This window comes from Raphanus sativus, chromosome 2 (assembly GCF_000801105.2).
Source record: "Raphanus sativus cultivar WK10039 chromosome 2, ASM80110v3, whole genome shotgun sequence".
Classification (NCBI taxonomy): Eukaryota; Viridiplantae; Streptophyta; class Magnoliopsida; order Brassicales; family Brassicaceae; genus Raphanus; species Raphanus sativus.
In genome coordinates, this window is record NC_079512.1 from 2,314,285 (window position 1) to 2,327,987 (window position 13,703).

The following is a 13,703-nucleotide window of genomic DNA, read 5'->3' on the forward strand; positions in this document are numbered from 1 at the left end:
CCAAATGTTTATGATTTATCCAAGGGTTTAGGGTTTAGAATTTAGGGTTTAGGGTTTAGAGTTTAAAATTATCCAAGGGTTTAGGGTATACCCAAGGGTTTAGGGTTTAGGATTTAGGGTTTAGGGTTTAGAATTTAGGGTTTAGGGTTTAGAGTTTAAAATTATCCAAGGGTTTAGGGTATACCCAAGGGTTTAGGGTTTAGGATTTAGGGTTTAGGGTTTAGTGTTTTTTGACGATATTAAAAATAGTTTTCAAAAATTCATTTTTTGTAACGGCTATTATTTTTATTTGTTTTTATTTTATTTATTTTAAAAACATAATATAACTTGACAATATTTTCTTTTCTTTTTTAAAAAATATTAATTATGAAATACTTGATTCCTATTGGTTGGGTGAACCTAAATGTTCACTCTAGGGGTGAACCTAAGGATAACTCTATTTTTTGGGGTGAAATAGCACTATAGCGGATATTTTTTTCAATAGATTATAAGCACGGCTCTACCTATGACTAATCAAGAACTCGAGATGATTGAAAATCTGCAGGTTGTACTCAATATAGAATTATATTGGTTCTAGCAAGTAGATATGATCCTTGAAAATTAAAGTTATTAGATCAGTTCATCGTGAAAGGTGTAGGGTTTGTCATTTTATTAACAAATTTGTCATTTCATTAACAATTTTTGTCATTTTATAAACATAAAAATTATAACGAATGCACTTTGCTGCCAGATCCCAATTTGTCATTTTATTTTTGGGAAAAAAATGTAGCATTTCGTGAGTGTTTCTATTTTTGGCAAAAACAAAAAGTGTGAGATCAATTTTACCAAAAAAATGTAAGATTCACGTAGGTTTCCAAATTTATTAAATTTACCCAACTATATTAAAATTAAATGTAGACAAATTTGTTTTCATGCCATTTTGGCAAAAAATGAAGGATCTATGAAGGTTTCCAAGTTTATTAAATTTACTCAGATTTATGATAATTATCCATAAATTTACATAATTTTATGAATTATCATTTATTTGGGTAGATTTCATAAATATGAAAGTTTCTTTTATGAGTCAAAATGTATAATTTATTGGGTAACTTTCATAAATTTTAGAGTTTACATCGATTTTATATTAATTTATATAGATTTATGTTGACTTTATATATGAAAAAAATATGTATTATATTAAAAGTAGTTGCTCATATATGATTTTTAAATATTAAATATGATCCAAAAGTTTAATGAATAAAGAATGTTTATGGGGTCCACAAAAGTTAGTTGTTAAAAGTTAGTGGGAAAAAAATTATTTTTTATAGGCAAAGTGGATTTTGGATCCCACGAAATTACTTTTCCAGCTTGCCAAGTTTAATAGGCAAAAAGGTTAAAAATATCATAAATTTATTCTCTCTCTACTAGGTTGCCCAATTGCCTAATATAAACTTGAGGTGACCCATTTTCCTAATTCAAACTTAAAAGTTGCCCATTCCCCTAATTGACCCTAGATAAAACCACTGAGGCAACTAGGAATGGCTGTTTTAAACGGACCATATTTCAGAAAAACAAAACAATTTCTATTTTTATGTTAAAAATTCAAAATCAAATCGAGAACCGAATGGGGGCACCCGAATACTTGGGACGAACGAACCGGAATGAAAACTGAATAAATTTATAAATAATGAAACGGTTTCTATATTCCAATACTGGAAAGAACCAAAAACCGGTTAAACCGAATGCGAACACCGAGAGAGGCAACCCATAGCTCAAGCAGTGAACTCACATTTTTTTTCATAAACATTTGTATATTCAATTACTGATATATAGCAAACGCACAAGAGATTCATAAAGTTCTATGTACTACCGGTAGATATCTTCATCAATCATCATGATCACTCACTAAGACGATGAAGGGAAGACATCTTTGACAGCAGAAGCAGCAGTCAAGTAATTGAGTGTATTCCTCAACGTCTCTCTCTCCCTCTTCAACCTCGCAGCCGTATCCTCAAGCTCCAGCAACGCCTGCTGCTCCCTAGGCGCACCTTCGAACGTGCTCCCGACAAAGAACGAGAACGGTGTCGGAAACTGATTCCTCCTCAGATCCTGCACCTCCTTCTCAGCCTTCCCGTTCAACCTATTCGACAACCTAATCACCTCCTTCATCAGAACCTCCACCTCACCCGCCAACGCGTCAAGATTCTCTTCCCCCGAAGGACGATCCTCAAGCCACGTCACCTCCCCGACAAGGTAAGGCTTCGTCCGGACAAGGCTCGTGACGCGAAACCTCTCCTGCCCTTTGCATATCAAAAAGAACCGGTCGTCGACTAGGCGCTCGTGCTTGACGACCTCCCCGACGCACCCGACCTCGGCGGCGGAGCCGGAGACGGCGTCGGAGTAGACGACGCCGAAACGGAGGTCGGACTCGAGGAGGGTGTGCATCATGATGCGGTAGCGGAACTCGAAGATCTGGAGGGGGAGGATGGCGCCGGGGAAGAGGACGAGAGGGAGAGGGAAGAGAGGGAGGTGGACGACGTCGTCTTGTTTCGGTGGAGGGTTCGCGTTGTGATGCTTCTCGGGGAGAGAGGAGGAGGAGCATCGGAAGGAGGAGGTGAGCTTGCACCGACGGAGAGTGCTACTACTAGCGAAGGACGGTGAGAGAGGAGGCTTTGGTTTGAAAGACGGAGATAACGATGTTGAAGAAGGTGAAGAAGAGAGTATGTGTGGAAGCGCCATTACAGGGGAACGAAGAAGAGACGAAAGAGAAGAGTTTTTTTTTTTAATTCTTTATTTGAATATATATAATTTTTGTGTGTTTAAATAAAAAAGATAAAAGATGTAATAATTGGCATGTCACGATTACAATAGATGGTTGAGTGATTGTGTTTTTGGTGGATAATAAACGAGAGGAGAGGAACAAGTTATGAATCTGGATGTGGTTTTGAATATCCCAGGAGTTATGTTATCCATTTAGATAATTATTTAAATGCCACGTGCTCTATTAGATACCTCACAGAATCAGTACCATGGAGTCAATGAGATGTTTGTAAGACTGAAGAAGAAGACATCCCCTGAAAAACAGAGCAGAGGCAAGTAGGACTTGGCATGGGCTTGTAAAGTGCTAGACCCGAAGCCCACTTGCTCCACCCAGATGTAACAACAGTTGAGCAAAATAAGCATAGATCCGAGTGTGTATGTAAAATATAGAGAAGTACTTACTATAGCTATTAAGATAGAGTATTTTGTTATTAGAGTTTTAAAAAATGAGAGTTCGAAGATTTAGTTTAGAGCATCTCCAAAATGATTCTCTATTTTATAGTTTGCAAAACTCTATATTTGAAGTTTCAAAGTATTTTTTTTTTTCAAAAATAGAATTTCAAACTTAACTTCAAAATTATTTATAATTTACTCTATAACTCTTATATTTATTATAATTAATGTAAATAAACAAAACCTTTATAAATAAATAGAACATATATAAAAAATATTACAACAATATTAATTAATAAAATCTTACACTACAATATAAATTATAAATAAAAATACATAACTAAACATTAAAATATAAGAAAATACCACATTATTCCCTAAAATTATTTTCATAATGTTTCATCTTCGGTTACACAAAATTTGTATAGACAATATTATAGAGATTTTGGAGGTTCCAAAACAAATTTACTATATCATTAGTGTTGTTGTAATATTTAAATGTGTGTCATAATTTTTGTCTTCACGTACTTTTTAAAAAATATTTTTGTATTAAGTTTCTTTTGTAATATTCTTATTGACTAATTTTAAAATAATATTAATTTAATTTAATTTTAAGTGTAAAACTTCAATTTATAAAAATAAATCTGAAATAATTATGAAATATAAAAAAATTTAAGATTAAAACGATAAACAAAACAATTAAGAATTATAAATGTGATGTGTAGTTAATTATAAGCACCAAAATGCAGATAAAAATATAAATTTCAAATTTGAAATTTTGAATAGTAAAACTTACCAAAACTCTAAATTTGAAGTTTTTTTTGAGACAAAAAAACTATATTTAAAATAGTCAACTTTTATATTTTAGTTCTTTTACATAATGGGTTAACCGCGGTTTTAATTAAAAAAAAGTCAATAAACAAACCTCAGACTGTTTCAGCTTCTCTTTCTTATATGCTTTAACTAGAGTCGGCCCGCCCTACGGGCGGGATACAAATTAACAAATAATTTAAATAGTTAGACTAAATATTTAATATAAATTGTTATTATGTTAAAATAAACATATTAGTTAAATTTTGTACATATTATTATATTTGAAGACAAAATAAAATATGTTATCTGAAAATTAGTTATGATTTTTAAAATAAATAATACTTGTTATTTTTAAAAATATAATTTTTCTTTTTTTTTTGTTAAAAGTTTCAGATGAATTGCTTTTGTTAAGTAATCTATGTTTAATTATATATTAAGAATTGAATGTGGTATTACATCATCTTGATATTTTTTTCCTTTCATTTTGCTAGTAGAAAAAATACAAACTTGTAAATGCACATATTTGTTTGGTTAAATTTATATACTTTAGTGGATTATTTTATTTTTTTACAGTAGATTATTCTTGAAATATTGTTTTAGTTAAAATGTATGATTAATTATAAAATTATTTATGTAATATTATATATTTAATGAATATATCTGACCAAGATAATAAAAATATACATGTTTGCTATAAGTTTCTATTTATAAATTTATTTGAAAATCAAGTAAACCATGTTTTAATATAAATGATTATAGTTTTTGAAATAAATGTTACTGATTAGTTTAAAACAATTAATGGTTAATTTTCATAATATAAATTTAAAATATTAATTTCTTAAAAGTCATTGTTTTAATTATAAATTTACTAAATTTTACGATAGATTATTGTTGAAATTTTATTTGATGTAAAATGTATAAATTTAAAATATTAATTATAGCATTATTTATTTAATATTAGATATTTTATTAACATATTTGACACAAATAATAAAATTAATATTCATGTGTTGCTTGATTTTTTATTCAATATATGTGAAAATCAAGTTAACTATGTTATTTGAATAAAGGATATCAGCTCTGAACTTTATGGGTTACGGGCGTGCAACAGGAGCATATCAGTTCTGCATGCTGAGATGGAAAGTTTACTTTGAGCAACCTCATATATAAGAGACATGAGGGTAAACGGACTGTTCGGATCTGGTCGACATGACTTTGAATCTGATGGATTGGCCAACCTTTACGACAGGGATAGAGGAGTTCCAAAAACTACAGAAAGATTTCAAGGTTGTGAATCTGTCTCATATACCTTGGAATCAGAATGGTCGAGCTGATGCGCTAGCACAAAAAGTAAGAATCAAATGATTTTTTTTTCATATAGATCAGACCCGGACAGACAGAGAGACTCCTATGAAAAACGGCATGTGTGCCACCACTTGATTTAGCATACATGGATAGTTGACAGAAAAAAAAGATTTTGATTTTCAAAATGAATTTTATTGATGCATTTTTCCAATAAACATTTTTGATTTCTGAAATCAATGTTTTAATTATAAGTTAATTTGTGAATGTTCTTTTTCATCATTTTGTTAAATTTTATGGAAAATTGCCTAACTTTTGCTTGCTTAATCCTTATGGTACATCAAAGATTATTGGTTCTGTCATTTTTTTTTGTCAGCATTGGTTCTGTAATTTAAAAATATTTGCTAAATCATTTGTTATTATTTTATGATTTATATTTCATACATCTTACCGGGTTGTTTATGGATTTTATTCTAAAAGAGACTTTTTAATTAAAAATACAAATACAAATACAAAATTCCAAAGAAAGAACTTAAGAATTTGTAAATATTATTATAATCTATATATTCGATTTGAAAAATCAGTAAACTTTACTTAGACTATTAAATTGCAAAAATGATCGGCAACCTTCATGTTTTGATAAAATGACATAAGATTCAAAACTTAGCAGCAAACAAACATGGCACCTTCAAAAAACAGAATCTCACTATATTATATGTGTAGTGCGTTTCGCATCAATTCATAGTTAGATCATAGCAGCAACTGTCTCCACACAGGTGTCAGCTCTTGCCTTGTCAGAATCCAAAACTTACTTTGAAGCTTTGATGACAATTTGATTATTGACATAATGCTTAAGACAAACAGGGATACAGACCTTAGCCCCACCCATCAGCTCGGTTCTGGTGTCACAAGTCTTCCTCACAGTGAAGAAACCTTTCTGTCCACAAACATCACACCTTGCAGTAAGCTTTGTCACAGAATCAGTTATTGGTAAATATTCAAGAACATCACCGAAGCTCCTACATTTTACCAATAAAGGATCATTAAAGTTAGAGCTCAACGGAAAATGTTAAAGATTTGAAGTAAAATTGTCAAGTAACACCTTAAATAATCACCATCAACGACTGCAACAATGCCCGTTTTGCCATCATCATCAGCGTCTTTGCATCAGCAAAACTCATAAAGATTTCCAGAGAACTGAGCTTCGTCAATACCAATCACATCACAACCTGCCAATCATTAAAAAAAAACACATCTTCAATCCAAATCTTTCACAATAAGACAACAATTACTACCAAAAGGACGAAAGACTTTACCTTGTGGTAAGCATCTTCACGATATTGAATGCATGGCCAATTTGGCTATACGTTCGGCTACCTCTACGATCTTGCTCAAAGTCTGGGGTCTAGATCCATAATAAAATAATGCACTTGCACAGACCATTTTACTTTGATTGGGCGAGAATGAACGTTTCTGGAAAGTGATACTTCATAACTCTTCAACTCTGCTACCATACAAAAGTCAATCCAAGATTATTTCAAGCGACACAAAAAGAATTCTAGAGTTCTACAAATCTATGAAAAATAGCTCTCATGTGTTACATAAAGAGGATAACATTAGATTTGTGGGTTACTAAATACTGTTAATGATCAATGTAAAGAGATCTACAATCACAGAATGAGAATGATTATGCATACATGATGAACACTATATGGTTGAAGATAAAGCCTTTACATCTAACTAATGTGGCAGAGTGCACTCAACTTGATTAGGTGACTCCGTTATCTCATCCAAAGTGGTTGAATCATGGAACCGTATCAATAGAGGAGAGACAGGTGACGCACCGAGTGAGGCGGTGGAGTTGACGGTGGCTAGCATGAGAGTCACCTGGATACAGAAAAAAAATAAAATCATAATAAACAAACAGATTCGAAATCATCTCTAAATGAATAAAAGAGTTGAAAACATAATTTTGATAAGCCCTTTTTCAAAAAAACAAACATAGTTTTGATAACTCTTAGTTTAAACGCCGCTGTGTATTTAAGAAACTACGATGAACTTGAGTTAGACATAACAAATAAATCTCTTGTCAGATTAATAAGATGGTGAGGATGATGTCTATGGGATCCAGACTGACCTTTTTATAGGTGGTTCCACCGCCTAAAAAAGAGATAGGGAGCACCGACTGAGGAATCATGATTTGTGTGTGCTAAGAATTAAGAACGCTCTTAATGGCGATGAAGCACTTGATGACGAAACGAAGAACACGAAATGACAGAAACTGGATCGTCTCTGCACCGATCGAAGATGAACGAAGAACACGAAGGTGAGCATAGCGACTGATTAGGGTTTCCATAGAAGTATGTGGTCCATGGGCCGCAGAAGCGCAACACGAAGCCCGCAACAATGGAAATCATACTTTAATGAAACGGTGCGCATCTTACGTGTCGCAACAGGAGCACTCGAATTTCTGATGTGGCAGCTGACGTGTCAGCAGGAGAGAACCAACTCTCTTTTATATATATAGATGCTATTGGTAGGTATCAAACTGGTTTATAAATGATAAAAGACAGTACTGATAAAAGAGATGTACAGAGACGAGTTTGGATGTGCCCCTTCTATTTTACGTTTTCCGATCTCTTACTTTCAGAAACCAGCATTGTAATGTGCACTGGACTCAAGCTTCTTCGCTTCCCCTAGTTTTGTTACAGCCTAGAAACAAGTTTAAGTTTTGTACCATAAGAAGAAAACAACAGCGTTATATATAATATAAGTACAAACTTTACATACCCTGATGAAATCGTTAGGGACGACGTAATCGTGCCCTGCACGTAAAGCTAACATCCCTGCTTCGGTACATATATTACGCATATCTGCTCCATTGAACCCCTGTCAAAGACAAGTTTTAACGTAAAACTGTTTGCTCTGTTTTGCTTAAAACAAACACAAAGACATGTGCGACAACGAACCTCAGATAGTTTCACGACCTTTTCGTAGTCGATATCTCCTTGTTTAGTAATACCAGAAGCATGAATCTTGAGGATTCTCATTCTAGCGTCTTCGTTAGGCAATGTGAACTCTATCTTCTTATCGATTCTACCAGGTCGTAGAAGCGCAGGGTCAAGAACATCAGGTCTGTTTGTTGCCATTATAACTTTCACCTAAAAGTAAAAGTGTATCGTTAGACACATGCTCATCAAAACCTACAAGATGCAAGAAGAGAGGTAGATACCTTAACAAGTTCGTTGAATCCATCAAGTTGAGAGAGAAGCTCGATGAGGACTCTGTAACACTCACTAGTTTCTCCTTCTCCGTAGCTGGATCTACGTCTACCAATAGCATCAATCTCATCCATAAAGATGATGCATGGCTACATAATAACCAGAAGAATGTTTCTTTCAATACAAGTCACAACAAGTTGTAGTGAGCAAGAAAGAGAACTTACTTGATGTTCACGAGCATACTTAAACATCTCTCTCACCATCAATGAACTCTCTCCCGTGTATCTACTAACAAGCGAGCTAGAAACAACCTAACAACAACAACAACAAACAAAAAAAAACAGATTATCTTAAGACTTTCAGTTAAATAAACCATAAGTCTTAAAAGACTAACCGTCAGAAAAGTTGAATCGGTATTGCTAGCGATCGCTCTTGCTATCAATGTCTTTCCGGTACCAGGAGGTCCATAGAGAAGCACTCCCTGTTACATACGTCAACATAATGAATCACTTTGCAGAATCTAAATAAAATAAGAAGGGATCCAAACCAACCTTGGGAGGCTTTATACCAAGTCGTTCAAAAATGTCAGGATCTATGAGAGGACGTTCAATCCAGTCTCTTACATCTTTGAGTTGATGAGTTAACCCACCGAGATCCGAATAACTCACATCACCATGATGATGTTGATACACCATCTTACGAACCAATGGATTAACCTAGAATCCAAAAGCGATATCAGAAAGAAGGAAACAAAGACATAGAGTGTTCATGACAAAGACAGAGAGTTAAACCTTAGGAGGGAGGAGTCTCGTTATCATAAACGTTCTTCTCTGAAGAGTAACTCTGGTTCCAGAAACTAGCTTCGATTGAGCCACTAAGCTTAAGCAATTCACTATAAGACGAACTCCTTCGTTTACTTCCACAAGAACTGAGATCAAAACCGTATACATAAGCGAATGATCTTGAAACAAGAACCAAAAGTCAAGAAAATCAAGAACGAGCAGAGAATAGTTACATCTTTCTTTGCCTAGAGGTCGCACGACTTCTCCAACCAATTCCGAATGAGTAGTGGTAAGGTACTTGAGCTCATCTCCAGTTTCTTCCAGCCTTATCTTCAAAGCTTCCAGATTCTCTTTTTCTGGATCAGAAACACGGAAACTTGAAGCGCAAGCAATCGAAATGGGAAACCTTAGGGTTTAGAAAAAGGAGTATAGACCAGTTTTGATTTCTTCTTGTAAGCGGTTGCGATGAGGGAGAGAACACGTGTACTCAATAATGGCTTGGATTCTCCTCTCTATCTCTTCTTCTCCGTCTTCCATGGAAGCCATGTACAAATGCCTTTGAAGAAGTTACAGAAATCAAGAAGACAGAAAGCTTTGTTATAAACACCTGAAAAACTTTTCTCTTATTAAACCCCGCTATTTTATACATACACAACTTCTGACCATAACCATTTTTGGTTTTATCAGCCAACCCCCACATACGCACATATTCTAAGAACATCATCAGTGGTAAAATTTCTCAAGTGGGTATCTCAATAAATTAGTGTTAGTATAATTTATCAAGTAAATAAATTTAAATATAGAATAAATAAGACCATATAGAATTGGTAGTCTTTCACAATCATAAGAAACTCTTCTCACTTTTTTAGATTCTCTTATTTTTCTATTTTTGTTTAATTATTTTTATGTTGAAAGACTCATCCTCAATGCAGATGGTATAAGGTACTTTACTTTCAGATTTCAAAAGTAAAACTAATCTAAAAAAAAACAATACAAAAAAAAAAAAATCTTTCCTTTGTACATTTCTATGTTCTCATCCTTAAGCATGAGCATCTGCGTGTTGCAACACTTCTCTGAGGACAGAAGCTATTCTATGAGACGTATAATGTTCTAAAAACATCTCTTCGACTCTTTCAGACCCATTTCTCCCCATCCTTAGCCTTGACTGATCAGCTTCCATCGCCAGCTTTACTATGCTCTTGGCGAGAGGTGTCACGCCTTCTTTACGGCTGCTATGTATGGAGCTACGGCTAGTGTTTTGTTGACAAAGTGAACGTGATTTCTCAAGTTTCTTGTCTTGGACAAAGTTGCGCACTTCTGTCTCGAACTTTGTCTGTAGCGTGTGAATCAATCATCACCCCTGCAAAAAACGGAAGATGCTTAACCAGCTCCGGTTTAAAATAATGCTCTCTCATCTCATGAATCCACCAAAGGATCTTATGAATTGCTTTTCCAGCATCTTCCTTGGGACCAGCATCCAGGACCAGACATTTCCCAGCCACAGCAGTATTCAGAACAATCAAATCAGTCTTGAGAGCTGTATCTATCGCTTCCTGACCCTTTGCAGAGCCGACCTGGAACATATAACTAGTTAAACCAAACAGTAAATGAAATTCCTTTTGACTCTAAAGTTGCTATCTAGCTAGCTAGGCCTGTGATTTCGGTTTATTAGGTTTGGGTATTTTCTGTTTCGGTTATTTCATTTGGCCACAATCCCACCTAGGGCAGTGAACCGGAAAAGATGTCGACAACGGTCCCTTTTTTAAAAAAAAAATACAATACAACGGTCATGATCCAGCGGTCGACTGGTGAGTGGTGACTTTTATAGTTTTAGTTCTTTTACATAATGGGTTAATCCCGGTTTTAATTAAAAATAGACAATAAACAAACCTCAAAGACTGTTCTCTTTCATATATGCTTAATGCTATTGGTAGGTATCAAACTGGTTTATAAATGATAAAAGAGATGTACAGAGAAGAGTCAACGCTAAGAAAAACACAACAGAGGTTCTCACGCATCTAACTCGATCCATAAGTGAGTTGTGTCCCTTCTATTTTCTGATCTCTACTCATTCAGAAACCAGCATTGTAATGTGTACTGGACTCGAGCTTCTTCACTTCGACTAGTTTTGTTACAGCCTGAAAAAAAAACATGTATTAGTTTTAACCTTATAAGAAGAAAAGTTATATAATAAGCGTAAACTTTACTTTACTACCTTGATGAAGTCGTTAGGGACAACGTAATCGTGGCCTGCACGTAAAGCTAACATCCCTGCTTCGGTACATATGTTACGCATATCTGCTCCGTTGAACCCCTGTAAGGACAAGTTTTAATGCAAAGTTTTTGTTCTGTTTTGCTTAGAACAAACACGAAACGTGACAGATGTGACGAACCTCAGATAGCTTCACGACCTTTTCGTAGTCGATATCTCCTTGTTTAGTAATACCAGAAGCATGAATCTTGAGGATTCTCATTCTAGCGTCTTCGTTAGGCAATGAGAACTCTATCTTCTTATCGATTCTACCGGGTCTAAGAAGCGCAGGGTCAAGCACATCAGGTCTGTTTGTTGCCATTATAACCTTCACCTAAAAGTAAAAGTGTCATTAGACACACATGTTCATCAAAACCAACAAGATGCAAGAAGAGAGATAGATACCTTATCAAGTTCGTTGAATCCATCAAGTTGAGAGAGAAGCTCGATGAGGACTCTGTAACACTCACTAGTTTCTCCTTCTCCGTAGGTGGATCTACGTCTACCAATAGCATCAATCTCATCCATAAAGATGATGCATGGCTACGTAATAACCAGAAGAATGTTTCTTTCAGTACAAGTCACAACAACAAGTAGCAGTGAGCAAGAAAGAAAACTTACTTGATGTTCACAAGCATATTTAAACATCTCTCTCACCATCAATGAACTCTCTCCCATATATCTACTAACAAGCGAGCTTGAAACAACCTAACAACAAAAAAAAAACAGATTATATTAAGACTATAAGTTACATACACTATAAGTCTTTAAAGACTAACCGTCAGAAAAGTTGAATCGATATTGCTAGCGATCGCTCTTGCTATCAATGTCTTTCCAGTACCAGGCGGTCCATAGAGAAGCACTCCCTGTTACATTAGGTCAAAATAATGAATCACTTTGCAGAATCTAAATAAAATAAGAAGGAACCAAAACCAACCTTGGGAGGCTTTATACCAAGTCGTTCAAAAATGTCAGGATCTACGAGAGGACGTTCAATCCAATCTCTGACATCTTCGAGTTGATGATTTAACCCACCAAGATCTGAGTAACTCACATCACCATGATGATGTTGATACACCATCTTATGAACCAACGTATTAACCTTAGGAGGGAGGATTCTCATTATCGTATACGTTCTTCTTTGAAGAGTGACTCTGGTTCCAGAAACTAGCTTCGATTGAGCCACTAAGCTTGAGCAATTCACTATGAGACGGTCTCCTTCGTTTACTTTCACAAGAACTGAGATCAAAACTGTATAAGCGAATGATCTTGAAACAAGAATCAAAATTCAAGAAAATCAAGAACGAGTTTAGAATAGTTTTTACATCTTTCTTTGCCTAGAGGTCGCACGACTTCTCCAACCAATTCTGCATTAGTAGTGGTCAGGTACGTGAGCTCGTCTCCAGTTTCTTCCAGCGTTATCTTCAAAGCTTCCAGATTCTCTTTCGCTGGATCAGAAACACGGAAAACTTGAAACGCAAGCAATCGAATGGGAAACCTTAGGGTTTAGAAAGGAGTACTGACCAGTTATGATTACTTCTTGCCAGCTTTTTCGATTGGAGAGAAAACCCTTGTACAAATCAATGACGTCGACGTGGAGTCTCCTCGCTCTCTCTCTGATAGCTATAAGCGTGGCTTGGAGTCTCCTCGCTCTCTCTTCTTCTCCGTCTTCCGTGGAAGAAGCCATTTACAAAATGCCTTTGAAGTTACACAAAAAATCAAGAAAGCGAAAAGCTTTTATAAACACCTGAGACTTTGCTTTTATTAAACCCCGCTATTTTATACATATTCAACTCCTGACCATAAACATTTTGATTTTATCACGTAGACTTCACCGCTTGAAGTGTGATCGCGAAGGCTTCACCGCTTGAAGTCAGTGAGATTGGTTTTTTTTTTTTTTAAGCTTTGCAATTCACGCCGTTTGACGATACTCATGAAGGAAGTCTTGCCATTTTAATTAGAGCGTTACTTTCTTTTGTATCCCTCTGGGCCAGAGAGAAAGGTTAGCAGCGAGAGTTTTCTCCTTCGTATGCTTATTATAATGGGCTTTTAAAAGGCTTTTAAAGTCCTCAGAACAGTAACGCCACTGAAGTTATCATATTAACAAAAATTCGTTTTTAACAAAAGTGGTAGCATACATGT

General features: G+C 35.0%; 2 protein-coding genes and 1 long non-coding RNA gene across 10 annotated transcripts; all 3 read right to left on the bottom strand.

The window, feature by feature from the left end:
• Positions 1-1,638: 1,638 nt before the first annotated feature.
• On the bottom strand, positions 1,639-2,790 carry LOC108837742 (uncharacterized). The gene has a single exon (XM_018610763.2). It carries the CDS (start codon positions 2,716-2,718, stop codon positions 1,885-1,887), a length of 834 nt encoding a protein of 277 aa, XP_018466265.1. The 5' UTR covers positions 2,719-2,790; the 3' UTR covers positions 1,639-1,884.
• A 3,132-nt stretch (positions 2,791-5,922) lies between these two features.
• LOC130499955 (uncharacterized) lies at positions 5,923-7,666 on the bottom strand. Of its 7 annotated transcripts, none has more exons than XR_008938817.1 (5): positions 7,445-7,666; positions 7,042-7,194; positions 6,624-6,814; positions 6,410-6,536; positions 5,923-6,326 (listed from the first exon to the last, which is right to left on the bottom strand). It is a non-coding gene; the product is annotated as an uncharacterized LOC130499955 (long non-coding RNA). The 7 variants fall into 7 exon arrangements; XR_008938814.1 differs by having other exon boundaries at positions 7,072-7,194; positions 7,445-7,658; XR_008938815.1 differs by lacking the exon at positions 7,445-7,666 and having other exon boundaries at positions 6,624-6,811; positions 7,072-7,424.
• Positions 7,667-7,821: 155 nt separating this feature from the next.
• Positions 7,822-13,325, bottom strand: LOC108831174 (26S proteasome regulatory subunit S10B homolog B-like). Of its 2 annotated transcripts, none has more exons than XM_056994518.1 (9): positions 13,086-13,325; positions 12,887-13,009; positions 12,499-12,800; positions 12,341-12,427; positions 12,183-12,269; positions 11,967-12,104; positions 8,295-8,468; positions 8,098-8,196; positions 7,822-8,019 (listed from the first exon to the last, which is right to left on the bottom strand). In XM_056994518.1, exons 1-9 carry the CDS (start codon positions 13,246-13,248, stop codon positions 7,954-7,956), a joined length of 1,239 nt encoding a protein of 412 aa, XP_056850498.1. In that variant the 5' UTR covers positions 13,249-13,325; the 3' UTR covers positions 7,822-7,953. The 2 variants fall into 2 exon arrangements, with proteins under 2 accessions (XP_056850498.1, XP_056850493.1); XM_056994513.1 differs by having other exon boundaries at positions 8,277-8,468.
• Between the last annotated feature and the right edge of the window lie 378 nt (positions 13,326-13,703).